At 44.1% G+C, this 23,892-nt stretch overlaps 2 protein-coding genes across 3 annotated transcripts in view; one reads left to right on the top strand and one right to left on the bottom strand.

Annotated features, from left to right (window-relative positions):
• Positions 1–112: 112 nt before the first annotated feature.
• On the bottom strand, positions 113–14,672 carry PP2D1 (protein phosphatase 2C like domain containing 1). Its single transcript, XM_039569312.1, is given in 17 exon segments — positions 113–222; positions 225–275; positions 278–387; positions 389–453; positions 456–529; positions 532–633; positions 636–682; positions 684–1,158; positions 1,161–1,184; positions 1,187–1,225; positions 1,228–1,259; positions 1,261–1,305; positions 4,718–4,915; positions 4,917–5,419; positions 8,804–8,961; positions 13,545–13,694; positions 14,411–14,672. Coding segments are annotated over 17 exon segments (2,445 nt in total).
• A 306-nt stretch (positions 14,673–14,978) lies between these two features.
• The window catches only part of KAT2B (lysine acetyltransferase 2B), a 40,002-nt gene continuing 31,088 nt past the window's right edge, over positions 14,979–23,892 (top strand). Inside the window, exons 1-2 of one of the 2 annotated variants that reach the window (XM_039548768.1) lie at positions 14,979–15,200; positions 23,577–23,703. In XM_039548768.1, coding sequence (XP_039404702.1) covers positions 14,979–15,200; positions 23,577–23,703 — 349 coding nt within the window. Of the gene's footprint in view, positions 15,201–23,576; positions 23,704–23,752; positions 23,822–23,892 lie in introns of those variants that run through there. The other variant, XM_019285754.3, reaches the window with a different exon arrangement.

Raw genomic sequence — 23,892 nt, 5'->3', positions numbered from 1 at the left:
TTCACTGTATGGGTCAGCATTTAAGATGCTTACAAGTAAATTCATGCCACAGCTAAATATAAGCTTGTCCTATATATATATAGTGGCACTCCAGTTATCCTATGATAAATTTTTAAATGTTGAGGTAATTGGGTATCTTATCACATCCATTTAGAAGTACGATCAAAGTAGTAATAATCTCTCTTGAACCTGCAGCTAATGCAGTCTGTGCCAGTTGTTCACAAAGTGACTTGTTGTGTTGCATTGTAGTGTCTCTGAGCTGACTGTGTCTCTTCTGCAGCTTGTGATTTGCAATTGATGGAGTACATTTTTGTTTCTTTTTCAAACTATGGTGGTGGTTTAGAACCCACTGGTGATACAGTCTTTAGCAGTTTTTGACCAGCATCACAGTTTGTCACAAAATGCATTGGAGTCCATTTTTTCTGCCAGCTGTGTACTTGAGTCAGAATTAGAGGGCATTGTTTTGTCTATTTTGGGGGCAATTTCATGGCTTTAGACCTTGGTGCCAGCACATCCTCTTGCAGCTGTAATGGCTGTGACTTGGACCTGTTGCACAGAAGATGTCAGTTTCTTCTTGCTCTGAAGTCTGTCACTGTGGATGAAAACTTAGATAATATTTTCTGTCCTCAAACCGAGTTCTTCGGAGTCACCTTGTGTGCTAGAATTGGAGTAGTGTATCTCTATTCTTTGAATTTACTTTGTTGTTACTGAAAAGAGACAGTTCTGGATTAGGTTGTTCTTTGTGGTGATTGGTTTCCTTTTTAGGAATTCCATTTTTACTTTGCCTATAATTCTTCTGAGAACATTTTCACTAATTTTGTTTCAGGTTGCCTTTTGAGTCACTCTGAAAAATACCTTTATTGGAATAAAGTAGCTGTATTCCATCCTGCAGATGATTAATAGGGTTTGAGTCAGTTAAGTTGTCTCCAGTGAGGGATATCAGATACTGACACACAAAGTTCTGTTTTGTTGAACACTGCTTGTGCATTCTCAAATAATGAGTGAATGTTAAGAGTTGGTGCAAGTGCTAGAAGTAATCCGAACCCCCTCAAAGCTCATTAGAAGCCAAAATAAGAAACTGGCAAGTAACATTGGTAGGGACAGATACAATATGAGGTACAGGTATGACAGATGTTTTTTTTACTGGATCTCTCTGCTTGTAGTTCTCAGGTATCCCTCTACTCACCTGGTTTATTAGTGCTGATGTTTCCACTGTTCTGAAGTGTTTCCTCTCACTTACATTAGAAGTGCTGTGCTCTTGAGAGACAGTGACTCTTTCCATTTTTATGTAAGGCTGCACATCATCTGGAGTTGAAATAATATTTATAGCATGCTGGGTTTTTTTAAAGATACTGCTGTTACAGTAACAGCCTTTTGTTAAGGACTGGAAAAAAACCTGAGATCAGAGTTAATAATCTACTGTCACAGGCAACAATATGTCCATCATTGAATCTGGTTCTGTCACAGCAAAGTTTTCTGTGCTTTTTCCCCCTCCATTCTTAGAAGACTGTTCTGGAATCTTAATCTCCTGACTACAAATAAACTTATGAGGAGTTTTAAGTGACATTTCATTCAGCTTAAAGTGCAGTCTAATATGAAAAATAAGCACTCTTGTTTAAAAACCAGTCAGGGTGCAACTTTTCCATTTTTCTCAAATACTTTTTTTTTCCCTCCTATGAGAATGTGTGCTTTCAGGTGTCTGAATGAACTCATCAAGAACTTTCAGGCTCAGACATTTTCTAGCAGCTTACAATTTTTAGTACCTGAAAATAATTTGGATGTGATGTAGGATTTACTGTTTACTTACATGTTGCCTTAAATCTCTTACTTGGTTACGGCACGCAAGGGAGCAAGAGTTCTTAGTCATTGTGGGAAGTTGAGGACTAATTGCTTTGCTTTAGTAGGAAGAGGTGTTTTTCCCTTTCCCTCAACATTTCTGAAATCTGAGAATTAAGTGTTAGAAATTGCAACACTGCAGGGGACTGGTCATATCAGATTTGAACAGAGAGCATAAAGGAAAGCACTCCAAACCAAAGTGCTGTATTGTTTGGGATCCTCTGTGGTGCTCTGGGAGACCATTTCTTGGGTTAGGGGAGGTGTTCAGTCTGCTCCAATGTGTTGGCATAAGGGCAAAAGCTATGCCAGGCAGAAGGAACTTGCTTGGGAAGTGGTAGCTTTCTATACATGAAGTTGGCTGTGGTGTGATCATTTATATTGTATTTTTAGTATCATCTGGCTGTTCTGGGGCACAGACCTCTAAAACAGGTGTGTAAGTAGGCGTTGCTTACACAGTGGTTGTGTTTCTTGGGCAGTATTGGCATCATTGAGTGTAGGAGCCAGCTAAGTGTAGTCTGTGAAGGCAGATTTCTTCTGCCTTAAATCAGAAAATGATTCAAAATACCAAACTGAAGGACGCACCTTTTTAATTAATTATAAACTGTAGATGCCTTAAGTTGTGCTCTGTGTGTTTCCTTGTGCTTGCTTCCCCCTTCTGATTTCCATGGAGAGCTAGAAGAATGTGTAAAATATCCATTGAACCCTTGGAGGAAGACCGCCAACTGTAAGCCTAACAAAGGGCATAATAGAACCCATGTGGAACAATTTGACTGAAAGAAAGTAAAATCTAGTCTCTTTTGGAGGCAAGTCTCTTGTCTGCAAACCACAGACAGGGCAAAAGAATCAACAGAACTTAGCTGACCTATCAATATGGGACTAAATGAAGATGATGGCCTGTGTCACCATCTCCTGCTCCTTGTATCTGATCATCCTCTTTAGTTGCTTATCTGGAGCTGAAGGAACATGTCTGTACTTCTGTAAGAACACGCTCCTTGGGGGAAAATGAAGGTTCATGTTGTGTGAATTTTTTCCTTTGATATTGTACATTTGGTGGAAAATTAATTGTATTAGATTAAATAAATATTATTTGACATTGGTTCAAAAATGTGGATTTTAATCATAAAAGGTGTAAAGTATCTCTGATGACCTTCAAACCTTAACTTGTTAGCAGAGCTTGAATTTATGGTATCCTTAATTGCAGCCAGCATGAAACCCTCTCTGTAAGGAATGGATGGAGGCAGGTAACAAGATCCAGAAGGAATTGGGTGGAGAGTTCACCCAGCCTAAGTTCCTGCCTTTATTAATCTGTTTGGAATAAAATGTTTTTCTGTCCGAATAAGGTGGAAACAAATGCATCTGAAAACATTGCAACCTTTCTGTGAGTTAATGCTGCATTCCAGTAAAGGTGTGACTGCATTTCCTGAAAGAAAACTGAGCTAGTGCTAAACTACCTGTTTGGATTCCTGTGCCAGTAAAGTTCACATAGCTGCAGAAAGCTTGTTTGAGGTAAAGTACAGCTGTAGCAGCAAGCGTTGAAGAATGGAGGTGGTGGGATACACCACCATTACCTAGTTCAGTGTCAGTGCATCATCAAGTTGGTTTACAGTGTTTCTCAGACTGGCAGATGAGTGCAAATTTTTCCTAAGCAAAACCATTTTTTTTTATATCTGGTGGTGTTATTTTCAAATGTGGAACATGACTTTTTTCATCCTGACAACAGTGAAGCCTCTCAAATGGTTCTCCCTTTTCCTACTGATCTTTGACCCTCTTCATTAATTTTGGTCAAATTTCATATGGAGAAATACGAAGAAGTCTTACAAGTTGTGTGAATGCACACATGACAGGAAGAAAGAGTGCTTCTGATGTCAGCTGCAGTGTCAGCCCACTCCTTACTAATGCCCCAGGAGAGTAGTAGAAAAATGATGTGGTGCTGGGCATGTGCCTCAAGGAGAGAGGAAGAGAACGTAACTGTAGACACAAACCATTTGAAACTCTTCATCCACCAGCTTTTTTTATGTAACTGTGCTTGGGCGCTCCTTTGTGGGAAAGCAAGTATCTTGCTTGTAACCTTACAGCTGTCTTATGTACACAAGAGGGTTTAACTGGTAACAAAAATCACCAGGTGGGAAGATACAATGCCTGGAGTTGCTAGTCTGCCAGAGCTTTTTCTGGTGTTCCTTGTAGCAGGGGTGAGTGCAGAAGCATTAGGAGTGTTTCATTGTTTCTGATTGTAATAAATAACTGATTCTGTACTAAAGAAAAGAAAGGCTCTGCTTCATAAGGAAACAGGTCTGAATAGTTCTTTCATAACAGTAAAATACAACAGATTCCTACTTTCTGAAAGTAATCGTTCAGATTGTTCCTTCAAATCATGTTTTCAGTTTGCTGGTAGCAAAATGTGGTGGTACTTAGTCCAATGAAATAAATGAATTAAAAGTATCTTAAGCATGTTTCATTGACACAAGGACTGTATCAGATCAAAAACCAAAAGTTTTGTGATTGCCTGTTCTAAAGTAATGACACCTTAAACCTCTTGACTTAAAATTTTAAAAAATCATACTATTCTTACAGAGATCACTTGTTTATTATGGAATGCTTCCTAACTCTGTCTTTTACATTAGTAAATTGGCTTAAATGCTTTAATTCAAATATTGTGCTCAGGCTACTTATCTAATAAGCTGAATATTATTGTCTGGTAGTAATATCAGTTGTGAGGGAATTTATCATGTCTCTTTCACATTGTCAAGCTAAAGGAATTGCTGCTTTTTATCTCCAGATACCAACTGCCAACAAATCTCTAGATTAATTTATGCTTGCCCTTTTTTTTTTTTTTTTTTTTAATTGGATGAAGGGAAAAAAAAAATCCTAGTGTGGAAAAGACATACCTGTAATAGCAACGTGGGGTAGCCCAGCAACACCTTCGACTGTCCTGGCTAATGGACTGTGTGTGTTGTTTTCAAAATGTTTTCTTTCTTCCTCCCCAGTGCCATCTATCTTTTCAGTAGGAATTCTTTTTACCACTGAACAACCACTCCAGTGAACTTTGGAAACCTTATTCCTTCCCAGTTGTAAAAATCTGCATTCTCCAAAAGGACTTGGCATACACTTTCATAGGGACTGGTCTTGTTGGTCTCCTCCTTGTCTGGTTCTTCTCTTTTTCCCTGTAATCTGCCTTGATTACCGTGGAAAAAAAAAAAAAACAACCTAAAATTTGCTCTTTGTCATTATTATTTTTGTAGGAGGTACCTATTTGAGGAAGTTGGTCAAGAAATAAAAATGGAAGCTTTGCTGCAATTGTTTCTGTAGCTGTCACACTGTGACAGCCATCAAGAATCTCCAGAAAATATGTATCTGACCTACTTTCATGGTTGTCCTGCACAATAAACCTGTCTTCCATGTCTCGCTGCCATGTGGAATTTTTATCTTGGCAAATCAGTAGTGCTTTTATTAAAGAATTACTTACTTTCTTAGAAGTATTGCTGATATTGGCAAGATCACAATATGGTGTGGGAGTGGGATTATCCACAAGGAATTCAATTGAATAATGAATCTTCTGCCTGTGTGTGTCAGAGAATTTAGCACTCTAGAATTTAGGAACTGCAAGGACCTGACTCTAGTCAGCACCAGCCTCTCTACCCATCCTCCAGCCAGAGCTCGTATCTTCCCCATCTGCACGTACCTCTGTTTTTTCCACTCCTGCCCCTTGCTCCAGTCTCCCCCATCAGCTCAGTCTCTTTCACCTCACTCTGCATCCTCAGTACTATTCCCAGGTCTAGCAGCTGGTGCTGCAAAGCCAAGAGTCAGAGCTGTAGAGCCTCCTAGTAGGAGCTGTAGAGCTCCTGTAGAGCTTCCTGATAGGACCCTGGTGATGCAGAGGGGCCTGCCTGAATTCAGTATCTGCACACTGGCACGTCTCTACCTGGCATAGGCAAAGTGATGCTGATTTCTAAATACTGTAACTTGCTCTGATTTGGGCAAATTGACAAGAATGACAAAAGATGCACTGCTGGTGCCATTTCAGCCAAATTGCCAAGTGGTAGTTCAAAATGTGACAGTCTTGGAGCTTCTCTAGAAAAAAATTAGACTTTTGGCTTAATACATTCAAAACAACATATTTTCCAAATCATATTCTCAGAAACAGCTAAGCCATTTTACCTAGAATTTTTTTCCAAGTCATTCTGCTTCAGGCTTGGAAAATTTCAGTATGAACTGCTTCTTGCATAACATCCTCTCCCCCTAAGCCAGCACGTGACATACATGCACAGACACCATAACACAGAATCCTGACACCATGTGAGCAGCTAAGCTTGCCAGCCTATACATCATCTATCTACTAAGTATGAAAACACAGTGTTTATATTCAATAGTTAGCATTTATGGATGAGAAATATCAGACAAAAATGCATATGCCATTGTATTCTCTGCTATGAGTTTTCTGTTTCAGTTAATATTTGTTAACTGCTGTTAATTCATCAAAAGAGCAAACAGAGGTAGTTTAGCAGCAGTAATATCCCTCAGCCACGTTACAAGAGCAGCCTTTGGGAGTTTCATCCTACTTTAACCTCATTCCTGTACACTCGATACAGCCACACCTGAATAAACTATTTTGCACCCGTTTTCTCTTCCAGGATTTCAGCTAGGGAAGTACATTTTTTTCTGTCTCACTACTTCTCTCCATCACCTGTATTATATGGATTTCTTCAGTTTGTGTTTCAATGTGTGCCCCTTTCTTGTCGTGAGAGTTGTTAGATAAAATTTCCTTAAAATCAAAGCCCTAACCTCCTCCAGCCCAAATTAATCCTAATACATCTTAATGAATCCAGTGCTTCTGATCAGCTGAGGTAGATCAATTACAACGTATCTTTTGTAATGGGTGATAGTATTAAGCAGAGCCACTTAAAAACTCCTTATGACAGCATAGTATAGCTTATCCTTGCAGAAGTGGCTTGCAGCTGGCTACAGCTCCCAGTCTGCTGTAGGAGCAGTTTATAGGAAAGTCTGTCTATCTACAAGAATGAACATCAGCCTCCTCTGAAAATGCTGCATGACTTCGGGGCAAGGTAAGGAGGTACATGGATAAAACTGCTTGTGCAGATCTTTCTTCCTTTATTCTGCATAGTTTGAATTTGAGACTGAGACATGGCACAAGATTTTTCACTGCTCTCATTGCAATGATGCATTCAGGCCTGAGAAAAATTAGGACTAATGTATACAAAACACCTGGTAAGCTATTTTTTGTTAGTCTTTTAAATACGAATCCATTGTACATAAAAGCCCCTGGGATTACAGACAGGAAATTGAAAACTTCCAGCAAAATATTAGTTTGATCTCACCAAACTGAATTCTTAACACTCACATACATTTTACATGGGTCTGTATCTCTGTAAGTGGCTGTAAGTGCTAACAAATCATATTTCCAAGGCACCAAAACAGTCCCAGTTAATTACAGTGTGTAAATAACCAGGATAATATACATAATAATTCATGTAGCAAGATAGGCTACAACTCTTTAGTTACAATAACTTTTCTTATAATTATTAAAAGGGCAGCCCTGATGTTAATTTTTTATGGTATGCATAAATTGCTTATGTTAATAGCTGAAAACCTTGTAAAAATTAAATTAAAAAAAAACCAAAAAACATTTGATTTGTTGATCTCTTATGAAGTAAAAAGATTATTCTGTGTTTCCTTCTCTCCTTGCATTTCTCTCATTAGGAACAGGTACAGACTGGGAGGTTTTTTGCTGTCAGGTTAAAGGATAACAGTGAGATACTGACAGCACAATACAACAAGCTAAAGCACTCCCAGCCTCACAGTGAAAGATAAAATACAGCTTTCTAGCTCACTGCAGTTTCCCTGTGCCTATTTAGGGAGCCAAAACCCAACACAGTTTAATGTTCTGAGATGAAAATAGAAGCAGATAAAAAGAAATTAGATGTAGAAGAATGGGGAGTGAACCACAGTTTAAGATTGTACATGTTTTCAAGGGCAAAAAATCGTATTTACTGTATGTGTCATAACAAAGAGCCTCCTGTTCAGTGCTTAGTCCTGCTGCTTGGAAAGGGAGGCTCCTCCACCTCTGCCATACACTGGCCTGTCTAAAAGGGACAGAACTGAGGCAGAGCATGAGGCTCATATGGCAGAGGATACCATTGTCTCAGTAAATCTCGTATATCTGGAAAACCTTCCTAGCTATGACACTTGGAGCTGCTTGCTGTTAATAAGGTAAGGCAAGATTATTCTCTGTTTCTGCAGTTTGGCACTACAATCATCATTTTTAATTAGCAAAGATGGAAGCTGTTCCTAAGCTTAGAGGATCCAGGACCTGATTTGTATCCAAACAGACAAGTCCCATATGCAGTTATCTCCCTTTGACACATGTCATTCCTATCTCCACCCAGAGCATGGCTTCTTCCTCACTTCCCTTTTGACACAGTCAGAACTTAGCTTGCACAATCTCCAGGCCTGAGCTCCTTCCTCTGTGAGACTTGGGGCTTTTATTATTTGCTACATACTTGTGGTCTTAGCAAATGCTGACTGTTACTGATGCTGAAACCAGCACTGGAGAGATGCCTGCCTGCCTGCCTGCCTGCCTGTGGGTGACGGGAAGAAGCATAGATGAGCTGTATGATGTAAAATGGAGGTCATGATCTCCCTGAGTTTCTCATCAAAATATTATCCTCTAATACATATAAACAGGCCTCACTGCTGCAAATTCTTGCTGAATGAGCACCAACCTTGCCTGTCTTTTCCTTCTTCCCTGATTTACTTCTTGCTCACGCCTCAGTCAGCACTTCCCTCTCAGTCCTCTGTTTCCCATGTGCCTGTGATGCCAGGATATGGCTTCATTGCCTCCACATGTTCAGCACGGTTCCTGTCCTGGCTGACCTCCCTCCCCCCTGCCTGTCACCCAGTTTGGCAGCAGCACCTCCCCTGGAAAACTTGTGAGTGCATCACACCCACATACAGAAACCATGACAGAGACTCTCAACATGGCCAGGACTGTCTGTCCCTGAGCTGCAGGGTTCCTGATGCCACCAGTACCTGGCAAGGAGCCACTCTGGGTGGGCAGTGGGACATTAGCATCTGTCTGGTGCAGTGTGACTGTGCTGTGCAGCTCATGTCCTGCAGCACAGTTGCAGCCAGCAAATACCGTACATGAAAACCCTTACAAAGCCTTCCTTAAACTCATATAAGACCTCTGAAAAGCTCTTCAACTGAAAAACCAAACTCATATGCTAACCCAGGGGCCATGCCCTGTACCTTCCATCGCTTTTTTTTAGCAGAGCTAGCCCTCTCATTCTCTAAAACCATTTGCAGAGGGAACAGTGCAGAAGGAACAAGACATCTTCTCCCAAGTAAGTAGGCTATACTGTGCATTCCCAAGTCAACTTAGGAGTGCACAGTATAGCCTGCTTACTCCATCCCCAGAAGCAATGATGCAGCTTCAAGAAAGTCTAGTTATGAAAGGTGTGGGAAGAGATAAAGACAAACTTGATGAGTCATGGGAGCATGCCAGGGGCAGAGCCTGCATTCAGGACTTGGGAACACTCCCACCTGTAAACCTGATAATAAGTAAGAAAGAAGTGATTAATAATTAAAATAATTATGGAATAAATTAAGATAATTAGTCTCCTTATTTATCTTCTAAAGTGTTGTCCAAAACTGGAATCCCAGGATTCCAGGCCCTCTGGTTTTGTGCCACCCTATAAAACAGGAGTCCCTGTCATTAGGTCCTAGGCAGGAGTTACTATTTGTGACACCGTCCACTTGTGCAGAGGGGCAACTCCTCAGCTGGGAGGAAACATTGAACTGGGAAGTGGGAGTAGTGAAACCATGACAAAACCAGCTCTTTCTACACTCCAGATATTTTGCAGCTCTTCCTGGTAGATGGGTCAGTCTCAGTGGGGCAGAGATAGCAGTTTTCTACCCCCCAAGGGTGTGTGTGGGGCAGAGAGGCCACAAAACATCGAGTGGGGATGGCAAGCCTGCTGGCCTTGGCACAGGAGGGGAGGAATGTGAGGGTTTGGGAATCCACAAAGAAAGCTGTGGCAGAAGGTAGAAGATGGGTGGTGGTAACATAACTGTGCCTTCTGCACTCCCAGTGACATCCTGCCTCCCTCACCCCACAAACCCCCATCTGTGGTTGGTGCTGTACTCCTGGGGTTCCCCTGCTTTTTTCAGCTGTACACAGCACTGTTACAGTTGGTCCAAATGAAGTTTTTAGCCTGTTTAGTTTCTGCTGCTTAGTGGTTAGCTGTGGTGCCTGTGGCTGTGTCTCTAGTTCCCAGGATTTCCAGGTGGTCCCCCACACAGATGTGGGGAAGGCCCATGACTGGGTTTGCACAATCAGTGCTTAGGTCACTGTAACTTCATCTTACAGAAATAATAGGGATCTTCTATGCAGAGTTCTATTATCTAAGGCAGTGCTGTATCAAGGGTGCTGGCTGGCACCTGCACCTTGTGTGCAGGCAGCAGAAAGGAGGTCCTTGCTCTCCCATCCCTGGCAGCTATGCCTGTGCCAGTCTTCCAGGGGTCTGTCAGGCTTCCAGCACCAAATCACCTGCCCTACACAGACCATGCAGTCAAAGTACACCAAGGGGAGTCCCAGAGGATTACAGGGATCTCTGCAATGAATTAAAAGCAGAAAGAACAGAAAAATACATTAGAGAAAGGAATAAACAAAAGAATTGTGAGGAGTCAAAAGAAAGAGAAAGTAAGAGAAAAATAGATAGTACATCCCATGTTTGCATGAAGAAATCCAGAGCTCTCGCTACCAGAAAATAACACTGTGTAAGCCTATGTAGCCTATGTGTAAGCCTAACTGCTGATGGTTAAATAACTTCTACAAACAGCTTCTGGACTTCACACACACAGCTCAAATTGGGCAAAGGCAGGAGTGATTGTCCTGTGCTGTGTGACTCCAGCCTTTAATTTTCTCACTTGGTTTGTGTTAAATCAAAAGTCTGACTGCAGTCAAGAAGAGCATTCTCTGGGTAAGAAGCATATAAAAACTGCTAAATGGTCCATCACTAACAAGAAATTTGTGTGACTGAAGCAGCCATGGGTGTTGCAATGACATTTTCTCCATTTACTTTTATGCATTTTTTCCTTTAAAAACTGGGTAATTGGGGTGTAAGATTTCCTACAAGAGCAAAAACCTGATGGGAAGGTCTGCCATCTGTATTATTAGAGTCACATGTAAGCACCATGGGAAGCTGATGAGATGCTAGAGAGCTTAATGAGCAAAACTTCAGCACTGTTAATACTTCCAGTGATTCATAAAATATTGATAGCAGTCCTGAATGCACTGTGGCCAAGAGGGAGGCCACTTCACCCTCAAGGAATGCACTAATGAAAGGACACAACAGGATTTTCTACTCAGAAAGGTTCCCTGGAAGAGCAAGAGCTACACTTTTCCTATTTGAATTGAATGACAAGAATAAAAACAGGTGGGAGCATTGGAAGAAAATCTCACTTGAACAAAAGGAGGGAGACAAGGCTGGGTTGGGTATGCTGGATCTGACTGGGCTGCAAGACAGGGATGAGGGTTAGGGGTGGGCTCCCAGAGCTCAGCTTCAGGCTGGGTGGTCCCTGTCAGAGCAGTACATTCAGCATTAGGCTGCTATTAGCTGAGTCATTCTTTAATTTATGGAAGCAAGATAGGCCCCAAAAGCCCTAAATGACAACTAAGTAATAACCAGAAGTCAGGCACACCCTAAACTGCATTTTAATTTCCCCTTTTGTGACTCAAGAATGCAGCTGCCTCCTTTGCTGGAATAATGGTAACACACACGCTCTTGCATTTAAGCCTGTCAGGTGTTCACGGTGAATCCATGCACGTCTGCATGTGAAATGCATGTCTGATCTGCTGGGAGCATGGGCTCTGAGCAGGCACCTCCTCGGGGTTATCAGCAACCTGAGTGAGACCTGAAACCCACATGAGCTGGCACTGGTGTCTCACCTAGCTCCCGGCTTCCTTAATTTGATGCAGATGAGTAGCCTTCCTGAAGTCACCTGGCTACTCACCTGAGCTTGGGAGCTGAGCAGCACAGGCGGGCAGGCAGGATCATCTGCTCCCACCTGTGCTTCCTAAACACAGGTTTCAGAGTCAGCTCGACTCGTGCAAACCCACTGACATGCCCCAAAGGACAGAAACTGAAAAATGTGGTGAGGGTTTTTCAGACAATAGTTCGAGTTTGAATCTAATTTAATATCTTCATGTTTAATGATGAAAAACAAGCAACAGTGGGATTATGTAGTGCTCAGATTTATGGATGCATTATAATTAGAAAATTAGTATGTACTGTACTTGTGAATTCAGCCAACAGAAGAAAACAGCTTGGATATATGTAACCGACAATGACATGTATCCACTTGTATGTCAAAGCATAGGGGGTTTTGGTTTTTTCCCTAATGCGGTGCAACCTGTCATGACCTAATTACATTCACTGGAGACAGCACAACCCATGTTTCCAGACAGTAAATGGTCTTTTCACTCCTGATTCTTGATAAAATTCTGAATGTAATATTTTACTTTTCACTAGAGCAATTTAAGACAAAGTAAAGCTTTTTTTTTGTTGTTTTTTAACAATGTATTTGCACGAAGTTAGAATGTGAGCAATGATCAGGCTTAATATTAAAAAAAAAAAAAGAGAAAGAGGTACCTATTTGCAGTTAGAGTGGTTTCTATCTAAGATGCTCCTAGCAGGCAGCAGTTCTGCAAGTGTAGTGAAATTAGTGTTTATAAATGTTACTATAGTAACTGTATCTGTAGCCACAAGCTGGTAGACTTACATTTCTGGTTATCTGGTGAGCATCAGAGTGTGATGGAAAAAAAAAGACATGGTATTGTAAGGCAGCCATGCTCTTGAGGATTCAAGAAGGAACTGCAGTAAAATTATTTGCTTCCTGACAACTTTTATCTTTGATTTTACTTTAATGGAATTAATAGGTTTTCAGGCTTTTAAGGACCATAAGGAATAAGGTTGTTCACCTAGGCTGTGATCCTGTGAGCATTCACCTGTGCAGCTTCAGACATAAATGGCCACTGAACGGCCTCAATGCACGAGTGGAGTTATTCACCCGTGTGAAAACAATAAATGTATTTTTAGAAGCAAAACTGTAGTTCATTACATGCAAGTGTGCAAACTTAACCCTGGGTTAAATATCATTAACTACCTGGTTAAAGGAGAACCTGGTGATTTGGAAAAAAAAAAAAAAAAAAGGAAAAACATACTGGGGGATGTAAAGGTACAGCAGCTCCCAGGAAAACTAGGAGTCTATGTTCAGTCATGGATATTAAGTGGTCCATGGAAGCCAGCGTGTTGTTCCAGATGTGCTCTTTGCTTGTAACATTTGCTGCCGAGAAGGAGTCGTGGGAAAGCTGAAAGTGAAACTAAGCAAGAACAGTTTCATTTTCAAGTCCGAAAGGAGAAACCTAACCGGCATAAAGAAAATGCAAGCAAAGGGCTTCATAGGTGGCTGCTAACATACAGCGGCTATTTGCTATTTTAACACGCTATTCGGACACTTAAAAATTTAAAAATAAAAGACGAAGAAAATTCTCTCCTAAATTTCAGAGAAACTGGATTTTTTTATCACATTTAATTTCCTGTTAAGCTTGAGGCTGCTACCGCCAAGGGCAGCGGCTCCTCCACCTTAACCAGTCCGTCTTAAAGCGCCGGGGATGGCAGCAGCCATCTTACGGGTCGCTGTCACAGCTGCTGGGAAGCCCGAAGCCAGCCCCGGCCTCCGCCGCCGACCCCCGGGGTACCGCGGCTCCGGCGAGCCCGCGGCGGAGGCCGGAGAGCAGGTCCCGACCCCCACCCCCATCAACACCCTGTCGATTTTGAAATCTCAGCAAAATAAAAATATAAATAAGTAAATAAAGAAAAACAACAGACCCCCTTGTCTCATGAAATACGTAATTTTATTCCATTCTGTTTTCCTATAATTTCATGAGTATGCTAACTGGCCGTATAACACCGGCTTGAAAATATCCCCAGGAGCTGCGAGGGAAGAAGGAGACCGCAGGGTTTTGTCATCTACCCTTCCCCCCAAATACTATTTCACATAAACCTAAGAGTTATTTTTGCTTTCCCCACGCAAGGTGCCAAGGCCCTGCGCCTGCAAGAACTCTCCCTGATCTGGGACTCCCTTCCAAACTCATACTGCTACTTTGATACTTCAGCTTTACACATCAAAGAGCCGTAAACCCCACGCAAACGCCCAGCCACAATCCCAACCCTTTAAACCGTGGTGCCGTACTACGGAATTGCCATTTGCGGTTTCTCACGGCTCAACCACGTTTTTACATATGTGCAACGGGGCAGAACCGCCTCACACCCGGTGCACTTGCTGCTGTGCATGGAGTGCACTCTCTGCGGCAGGATCATTTGCTTAATTTAACTTTCAATTAAAGGGTAATCCCTTTAAGATATAAACTGACCTGCTCTCAACACTTGTTTCTGGACACAACAAAAAAACCGAAACAAAAAAAACCCAAGACCCAGAACCAAGACATGAGGAACTGAGCAGAGAGTTTTTGAATTTTCTGGTATCACAAACTGACCCATACTTTTACATTCAATTAGAAAGCATCTGGGGAAGAAGACTGAACCCTTCATAGGTGGCCGCAGAGTGCACAGTGTGGGAAGGCAGTGGTTAAGCCAAACAAAGTAGCGGCACTCCGAGGGGCCACAATGGCTGCGGCAGCACGGCGGGCTCACCGGGGTTCGGGACCGCTCGACACTGACAGCAGTGCCGCCTCTTTCTAGGGCAACTTTCCGCGCAGCCTCCCGGAGGGCCGGGATGGCTCCATAGCGGCTCCGCATGCAGCGGGTACCGCCGCCGCCGCCCTTCCCGCGGGGGTGCCGCCCGCCCCGCGCAGCCCCCGCGCAGCCCCCGCGCAGGGAGGCGGGCGCGCCCTTGCGGTGCGCAGCGGCGGGAGGCGGGTGCGGCCCCCCGCCCCCGCCGGCGGGGCAGGAGCCGCCCCGCGGAGCGGCGGGTCCCTCCTCCCGCCCCCCCGGGGAGCAGCCGGCGGCGGCGGAGCGGCGAAGGGGAGGGTCTAAGGCCGGGCGCACCGCACCGCGCCGCGCCGGCTGGCCGGACGGACGGGCGGCTGCCGCCGCGCCGCGGGCATGGCGGAGCCTGGCGGCGGCGGGGCCGGGGCGGCGGGCGGCGGCGGGCCGCAGCAGGGCTCCCCGGCCGCCGCGGGGGTGGCCGCCGGGGGGCCGGTCCGCAGCGCCGCCGAGAGCCCCGGGGGACCCGGCTCGGCGCGCACCGCGGGGAAGAAGGCGCAGCTGCGCGCCGCGCCGCGGGCCAAGAAGCTGGAGAAACTGGGCGTCTACTCCGCCTGCAAGGTACACGGCCGGGCGGCCGCAGGAGCCCACCCGCCCACGGAGGGTGGGGATTTACGGGAGGGGAGGGGAGGGAGGCGGTAGGGAAGTACCGTGCCCTTCCCTGCCCTGCCGGGCGTGGGGGCGGCCCGGCTGCCGCCCGGCGCTGTCCGCGGAAGTGGCCGCTACGGTGCTGCCCGTGGATCCCGCTCCCCCCGGAGCTTTCCGGCCGGCGGCCGCAAAAATTAACCCGCGCGCAGAGAATACGGGACCGCGCGGGCAGCGCCGCCTCCCTCCCGCCCGGGGAGCTGCCCGTCCCGGCGCCGCCGCTGCTCCGCCCGCCGCTCTGTCTGTCCCTCTGCGGGCGGGGTGGCTCCCCGGTGCCGGCGGTGAGCGCTGGGTTAGCAGCGCTGTCGCAGCGCTCCCCGCGTAAACGTCCCGGTGGGGAGCTGGGCACCCTTCTGCTCTGCCCGGAGGTCGCGGCCCCGGCCCGGGCGTGGCGGCGGCCTCGCAGCGCGGAGCTGTTGACACCGCAGAAGCCGCTGCCCCGAGCTGGAGCTGGCACCGTCGCCAGCAGCTCTGGCAGAGGAGCGAAGGGGCGCGGCCTCCGCGCTTGGGAAAGTTGTGTCCCCGGCGGTCACGTAGCGCCGGGCCGGTGTCCGGTGTTTGGTGCCCGAGCCGACGGCGGGCTCCCCCATCCACCTGTACCCCGCCCCAGCGGAGCTCTCTGCTCCGTGTCTGCCCGGCGCTCGCATTCAGGAGTGCTGCTCCTGGTTTCCCATCACAAGCACTTTCTGTCCACCTGCGATTTTCTCCTTGGTGGGGAAGCGGGACTCCCCTGTTTATTGCGGAGGGAGGGAGCTCGGTCAGAGCTGTCGCTCCCGCCTTCGGAGCTCTGACCGCGGGCATTGTCGCTCAGAGCACGGGCCGCTGGCTGCGCTGCTGCTGTCAGGGCAATTTGTGGATGCACAGCGGGGCTGACATGTTTAGATTGGCAGCGCTGATGTCAGATCCTCTAATGCTTTCAGCATTGAGAGTAGCTGTTTGTGAGAAAAGTGCATCTTGTTTTCTCTGTTCTCCTACTTCGGCAGACGTTAAGTGAAAGGCCAAGCTAACAAACAAGACAAAGCATCGTTTTATGGCTCTATAGTCCTGTCTGGTGGTGCGAGGAGATTTAGCTGTATGCTGAAAGCTGCTGAAGGCATGGTGCAATGCTGTCGTGGGAGGGCAAATTTCGGAAGCCACACACGTTGCAATGTCTTAGCTGTTTCCAAATGTGCAGGCACCTACGCTTCAGCCTTGGTGCATGCATGGGACAGTGCAAGATTACACCAGTGTCAATAAGGTTAAAGAGCAGCTGGTGTACTTGAACTTTGCAACACTCACTGTGGGCAATGATATTGGTTTGACGCTTTCCCAGTGATGAGTCCCCTTTACATCTCCGTATTTTAATGTTAGCAAGACTTGCTATAAACCAAACTGGTTGTGAAGTGGGTAAATTTTTCATGGGCTGTTAGGGAAGTATGTGTGTGTTTGAATTGCTTTTCTCTTCCCTGGTTGGTGCTTTTTTTTTCCCTCTGATGCATCTCCAGGTGATGTTTTTGAGGGTGAAAGCCTTCTCCTGTGGTGCTCTGCCCCGTAGAGGTTGCCGTGCTATCAAGAAGCTTTGTCTCCTCTGAAACCCTTTGCTTTTTTGGGGACTCACTGGCCTCTCTCTTGCAGGTGCCATTTGGGAGGGGAGGAGGGCATGCCATGGCCTGCTGTCAGCTCCTCTTTCCCTCTTGCAGGACTCTGGTGATGGGGTACAGAGCAGGAACAGTCAGTGCCCTGCCGGGGTGTCCTTGCTGGCCCTCATCTGTGACAAGGCTTGGATGCGTGTCCCATTGGTACTGCAGGGATGAGTGGAGCAGGACCCATGGCCAGGGGGTCTTCCTCCTGCCAGGATGTAGGCACAGCTCCAAGCACTAAATGCTGCTCTGTGTTCAGATTAAAATGCAAACCCTACCTTTGCTGTTTGACTTCTCTTCAGTAGTTCAGTGGCAGACAGCTTGCTTTCAGATCTCATAACAGAAGCAAGTAGGCAGACTGGAAGCTCCTTGTAAGCTAACCAAGCAGCTTCTCCAGTGGGATAAGGTGGGAAGGATGGTGTGGGGTGGAAAAATGCTTTATTTTTCTTCCTGAACACCTGGCAGTTGCTTCCGAAGGACACTTCTTGGCTTGTAACATTAGTGGCTTGTCAGAAACTGTAGCCTGAAGAAGCTGGTTTGCCAACTGTAGCAGTGCAGTGTGTAACTTTGAACTTTTTCTTTCTTCGGGCTGTAACTTCTCTTCCATTGGTTTTGCATTTATGTGTGTGAATGCAAAAGAGTGAGAGAAGGCAAACACTTGTACCATCTTCAAAGGGGACATCTGTTTTCATTCAAGTAGTGACTGTACATGGATCTTATGTAAATCTTCATAGAGCTGTACAAGTTGGAGTGCTAAAATATGTAATGGCATCCTTAATGTCAATCACCTTCTCCCACATAAGTTTCATTGCAAAATTCAGCATGCAGAATTTATTAGGAGCTTGACCTCAGAGGGGTTTGGAGTAACAGCCAGAGAGCATCTGTCTGCTAGGGATGAAGAGTCACAAAACAAGAAGGTGGAGAGGTCAGTGACCGTGCAGAGGGTGACGTCTCACTGGTGACAGCAGAAATGCCGAGCAGAAGAGAGTAAAAGGCACTGTTCTGGGGCAGGGTGCTTGGTCCTCAAGAGGGACCTCCTGGTCCTTCTTTTCAACCCATCCCTTTTTGTCATGGGAAACGTGGACAAAGACTGCCGGTAAATACATGTTTGGTGTGCACGTATCCTGAGCAGAATGAGCTTGAAGTTTAGGGGGCTGCTGCTGAGGCTAGAAAAATGTGGGGTTTGGTCTTTCTTCCTGATGAAAGAACTGGAGAGTTGTAGCTGTTGAGCTGCTCCACTTGACTTGTTCCTCTGTGAGAAAAGTCTGTGTGGAAGGCACAGAACAGGCTCTTCTGAGCAAAAAACCTTCTTAAAAGCCCAAGTCTGAAGGAGGAGGGTGGCATTCTGAACAAGATATATAATAGGAGTTGGTACAGTTTCCATTACTTTTGGAGGTACACAGTAGTGCTGTGTGCTGTGAGGGGTTTTGTATTTGGCACTTGCTGTATCTGTGCGTGTATGAATGGCTGCATACATCGTTTTGGTTTTGTCCACTGTGAAATTGAGCATTAGGCATGCGAGCTTGCAGCGCTTTGTATAAAAGCAGCACTGTGTGACTTACACACATAAATATATTTAATGAAGATGTAGGAGGAAGTCTCCTCTGCATTTTTTTTCCCTATTGGTTTACAGTATGTGAAAATACAACTCTCTCTCCAGTCTCACTGGGAGCTTTTCTTGTAAACAAGGTGAAATATGTACTGTTTTAGTACACTAAGTTTTCTGCAAACTTGTTTATTTTTCATTGTATGTATCTTATAGCAATGCCTGGGTGTTTATAAATATAATTAGAACCCAGTAGCCTAAAGCACTTGCACAAGCAATAATACCTCCTTGAAGAAGGGCTTTTTGCTTTAGATAAGCAAAGTAGACAGAATGAGAAGGGTTGTGATGAGATGACTTGGCCAAGGCCCTGCAGCAGGTGAGCAGTGTGCAGATGTGGAAGTAAAATCCCAGCCCTAGGTTCCAGACCAGCTGCTGACCCTTTCTTGAAGCACTTCTTCCCACTTCTCATTCTAGAGTGACCTCTAGTTTTCCCACACATAAAAAAACTGAGTTCATAAGGTAAACCTGTACCACCTTTTCCATAATAAAATATTTTCTTTCCTGATTTTTATAAGACAGGTTAAGATGAGGCCAATTTGGCCATGTTACTGCTGGGCTCTGTATAGTGGGAGTACAGCTCCTTGAAGCTCAACTTGAAAGGTATTAAGATTGTTTTCTGCAGAAGCATGTACGAGACAAAGGAGATATCTAAATCTTTCTTATCACTTTCATAGTGGGGTGAATCTGTTTTATAATACAGGCCCAATTAAAGCATCTTCCTTTAAATAGGAAATCTACTCTTAACTTTACAAGGTAGGAACTGGGTGCTTATTATTAATAAAAGCTTTATATGGTAGCCTACTTCTCTTCCATAAGTGAAACTGTAAAATACAGGGAATAAAATAATTGGATCAATCAATAAAGGAAGAACATACCCTTTGAGCTGCCCATTGAACTGCTTATTTTGTATTATTAAAGTTAAATGGGTCAGCTAATTCCCTGATATGTATGAGTGGCTCTCCAAGTAGTGTCCAGCTGTCTGGTTGTTGGGTGGTGGACATCTGAGTAGGAGACATATATGGTTTAAATTCATCAATGTATTTATTGTCATCTATGTGATTCTCTTTGATAAAGTAATCATTTTGAGCTTGCTGCTGGCAGGAAAAAACTTATAGGGTATTTTACACAGCTTTTGTGTTGGGAGGAAGAATATGTTTTCTAGAGTAACTATACTTGCTGGAAATAGAGAAGATCTGTGATGTTCTGTGTATAATCTGTTGAGCCTGCTATGCATCTCAGTTACCAAATAGGGTAACCTGTATGATTTTAAGTTGGAAATAAAAATCCAGCACAACAACTATTTGAAACTCAATTTTAGAGCTGTTGGGGTCTTTTACCTTATAATTAAGTTAGCTTGAAGTTTGCACACTCTTAGGCTTATTCACTATCTGAAAGGGGGAGGGGATGTTGTAATCCATAGGTTATTGTAACATTCTTCATTTATTCATTATTATTTGGACAGCTGAAACCCACCTAAAGGGGGCTGAGATACATGCAGTGTTGTAGCATTCAGGTGCTTCCTTTCTAAATATAAATACTGACAATTTGTGTTAAAATGTGCTGTATTTTTTCACTGTCCATATTTTACCTATCAGTATATTCAGTATTCTAAAGGAAACGGTAACCTAATTTGCCTAGAGTTATAGTTCTCACTTCCCAGAGCTACTGGACAGTTTGATTTCTCCCATTGTTACACTCCACCAAACATGGAAGGAGTTAAAAAGAAAATTGAAATTGTGTAGTGCAAAATAATTTCTTACATAATTTCTGCACTGGGATTTTTTGTTCGTTTGTAGTGAGGGGGCCAGGCAACAGCATGTAATTGTTGTGTTTTATTTTATTGCACTCATCTAATTTTGTTAAAAACCACCAATGAAGGTGTGGTGTTCTTGATCCCTGGGCCTGCAAAGAGGACAGTCATTATTTTGCAGGCCTCATTAGGGCAGAAGTCCCCATCATTCTACAGTGGACTTCTCAAAGCTCTGCAGATGTCCCAGAAAACAAGGCTTCAAGGATTGGATGTGCTAGTTCAAATACTTTTCCTTCCTTCCCTCAAAACTGTTTTGATCTTAAATTAAGTTTTTGCAGAGGTGAAGTCATACTTTATTTTCTAATGAAAAGCAGATGAGTGGCATTAAAAAAAAAAGGAAGAAAGGAAAAAGCTGAAGATAGTCAAAGAAAGGATTGAATGAGCAAAATGCTGTGGAAGATTTAAAACAACTCAGCAATTTAAGCCACTGAGGAATGCACATTGCATATTCACTGCAAAATACTTGCTCTGTCAACATCTACAATGAAAGCTAAGTTTTAAAGAGGACCTTTTTAGGTTCTGTTTCCCCTTGGTTAACAGAACGTTTATGCTGATTCTGGTGTTTTATAGAGATTAACCAAAAAAACCCCACCCTAGTGGTTGTTTGAGTAAGGTCTCTAGAATAATTAGAATAATGCCAATTAACAGCTGTTGCAAAAAGATCTGGTGAGGAAATACCAACAACAGCAGAAAAAAAATTCCTGTTAAACATGCTGGTTTTATTCTTCTGTGGGTGGGTTGATATTTATTTTTGTCAGTTTAACTGAGCTGTTACCACGATTTGTACATCTGTTTGCATCTTTGCTGTTAATTATGGTGTGACGCTAAAGTTTGCATAGTTACTCACTGTTTACAGTTTTTTGGCTTGATAGTAAACATTGTTTGGTGAGCTTCTGTGACATACTGCTTCCACTCGGAGAAAAACATCTCAAAAAGCTCGTGCCTGTTTTTAGGAGGGAGTTCTGGATGTGTTTCATTGTGGCCTGATTTAAGGCAATTAATAATAAGCATGGTGATATGTCAGTAATTTAGAGTGTTGAGCATCTGTCCAGACAGCTGCATGGGAAGAGTCAAATCTTACTTCACTAAAATAATACTCAATCCTTTTTTTGTTCGACAAGTCCTTCACAATTGTCTCTTGCATTTTTTTTGTCAATAATCTAATTTTCAGACTTTTGTTGTTGTTGTTGTTGACAGTTTCTCTATCCTCATATTAAATGCAAAAACTTTCATGGCAACATTGTCTCTCCCACAAAACAAATGTGTATAGTTTATTTGGCATAGGTTTTGCGTTGGGATGCTAATTGAAAATAAGGGGTTTCATGTCATCTCCCAGATGTCCAGAGTCCTTGCACCAGGGCAATCTGTGGTTCACAGGTATCACTCAATCACTGATCTCTCTGGTCCAATAAACTTTGAGGGCCTGTAGGGCTGGATGACAAACGCGGCTGGCTCAATGCCTGTGTGCCTTATGCTTTCTGCCATAAAATTACACCAGGCTGCCTTCAGTTCTCTGCCAATCATATTACTCACAGAAAACACGATAGAAAAAGAACCTAAGCTTCACCATAAATCTTTTCAGATTGCATTTTATGAGACTTAGAAAAAAATTTGTTTTAATCTTCCCCTCATTTCATCCTGAAGCCTCACTGATTTCACTTTATAAATGCATGGGTTGGCAGGCAGTCTGCACCCACTCAGTGAGTTTGGAGAGCAAAACAGGTTGTCCCCTCTTCAAGGGAAATATGTGGAAATGGTTTTGCTGGGCACTTGCAGGTGGATTTCTGAGTCGTCCTGCTGCCTCTGGCTACAGAAAATGCTGCTCACAGCCCTTGGTACCTGCCAGATCGCCCCGGGCCAGGCAGAGGCCGTGGCACCCAGGGCCAGGAGCCCAGCTGGATAAATGCTTAAGCCGTAGGGATGGTAAAAACATCATGTGGTGCTCAGGAAACTTCAGGCAGCAGTTTTCTTGGTTCTCAGGTTGCTGAATATTGAAATGAGTTTAAAAGAACAATTTGCCAGCCATTTACAAAGCTGTCAGTGTTAGGAGCTGTCAAGCTGTGATCTTTTCTGCTTCTCCTGGGCTCTTCTTCCTTAGGTAGGATGGGATTTGGAAACTTAAAAGGAAAATGAAATAGGTTCCTGAAATAGATCACACTAAATGTATGCAGAATCAGTTTTGAAAAATGATACATTAGTGCTGCATATATTATCATCACAATTTTTCCTACTAAGATTGTTTCAGCCATAAATATTATGCAGGAATTGGCATACTTTCCTCACTGAGGTCTCGGCAGTGCAAATTCATGAGTATCTTCTTACAACCCAGTGCACAGATATCTCTGAAGAGTAGAAAAGCAGGCTTTCCTTTCAATTAGATCTTCAAATGGGAGTGATGAGCGATGTTAGAATAACCAAGATCTTTTGGATATGCAGAAGAAAATCTCCTCCTGTAAAGCTGCTCTTTGGATAACTGGAATTGATACTTTGAACTTCTGAATGGTTTGAGACATGGTTTCCAAAGTCACAACCTCTCCCTTCATGGTCTTCCCTTTTAAAAACTGCAGTCTGTTGGTGGTTGTTTCACACTCAGTGAGGGTAAGTAAATTTTCCAGGGAAAGCAGCAGGTTGCAGTGGAAGTGTCACTGTCTTTGGCATCTGTTGCTTTTGTGCCCAAGCCTTCCTTGCCTTAAACAGCCTTTTCCAACAGTCCATTTATTTGTTTGGTTATTTCAGCATTAGTTAACCCTGCCTGGGCTGTCGTGGGCTTGGTTTCAGTTGTGTGATTCCTTGGTGCCAGTGTAGCTGATGAAGCAGTGACAAATGTGTTGCCTGTTAGATAACCTATTTATGTTTAAATCATTAAATCTGTCTCGGTGGCAGGAACTATAAGTGTTGATATACCAGTAAATGTTTGAATACTTTTTTCACTAGCGTGAGGGTTTTCTCTAAAGGAACTAGACAGGGTTTGTTATGTATTCTGCTTACCATACTGTGTTAATCTCTCTGTTTGGGATACTACTCTATTTCTGATAATTTCCAGAAAATAAGGGTTAGTAATGAGGTAGATAAAAATGCAAACCCAAGCTGAACAACAGCAAAACACCCCAACTCCCCTCCTCTCAGCTTCCCCCCCCCAAAAAAATAAAAAAGAGGAAGCAACCTGTAATTCTTTCTATTGCTTTTGAAATAAAGCCGTTTCAGCAAGTTCCTGTGTTTTATGGTGTTGATCGATATCCCTTTTGCTTTGGTTTCAGGCCGAGGAATCCTGTAAATGCAATGGCTGGAAGAACCCGAACCCGCCTCCCACGCCGCCGCGGGCTGAGCTGCAGCAGGCAGCCGTGAGCCTGGCCGAGCCCTGCCGCAGCTGCAGCCACGCGCTGGGTGAGCCTTCCTCCCGTCCTCCCGCGGGCCGGGCCCCAAAATTCCCAGTCAGGATGCCGTGCCAAGCCCTAGGAATGGGAGTCACGATTAGGTGTAAATGTGAATAACTTCGGTTAAAGTATGTTTAATATTTTAAAAATGTGTTTAATATGGAAATATCGTAAAATTTGTTTTAAAGAAGTGCAGCTA

The sequence above is a fragment of the Corvus cornix genome, chromosome 2, assembly GCF_000738735.6.
Source record: "Corvus cornix cornix isolate S_Up_H32 chromosome 2, ASM73873v5, whole genome shotgun sequence".
Taxonomy (NCBI): domain Eukaryota; kingdom Metazoa; phylum Chordata; class Aves; order Passeriformes; family Corvidae; genus Corvus; species Corvus cornix.
Note: the sequence above shows the minus strand (reverse complement) of the source record. Positions and strands in the feature narration are given on the sequence as shown.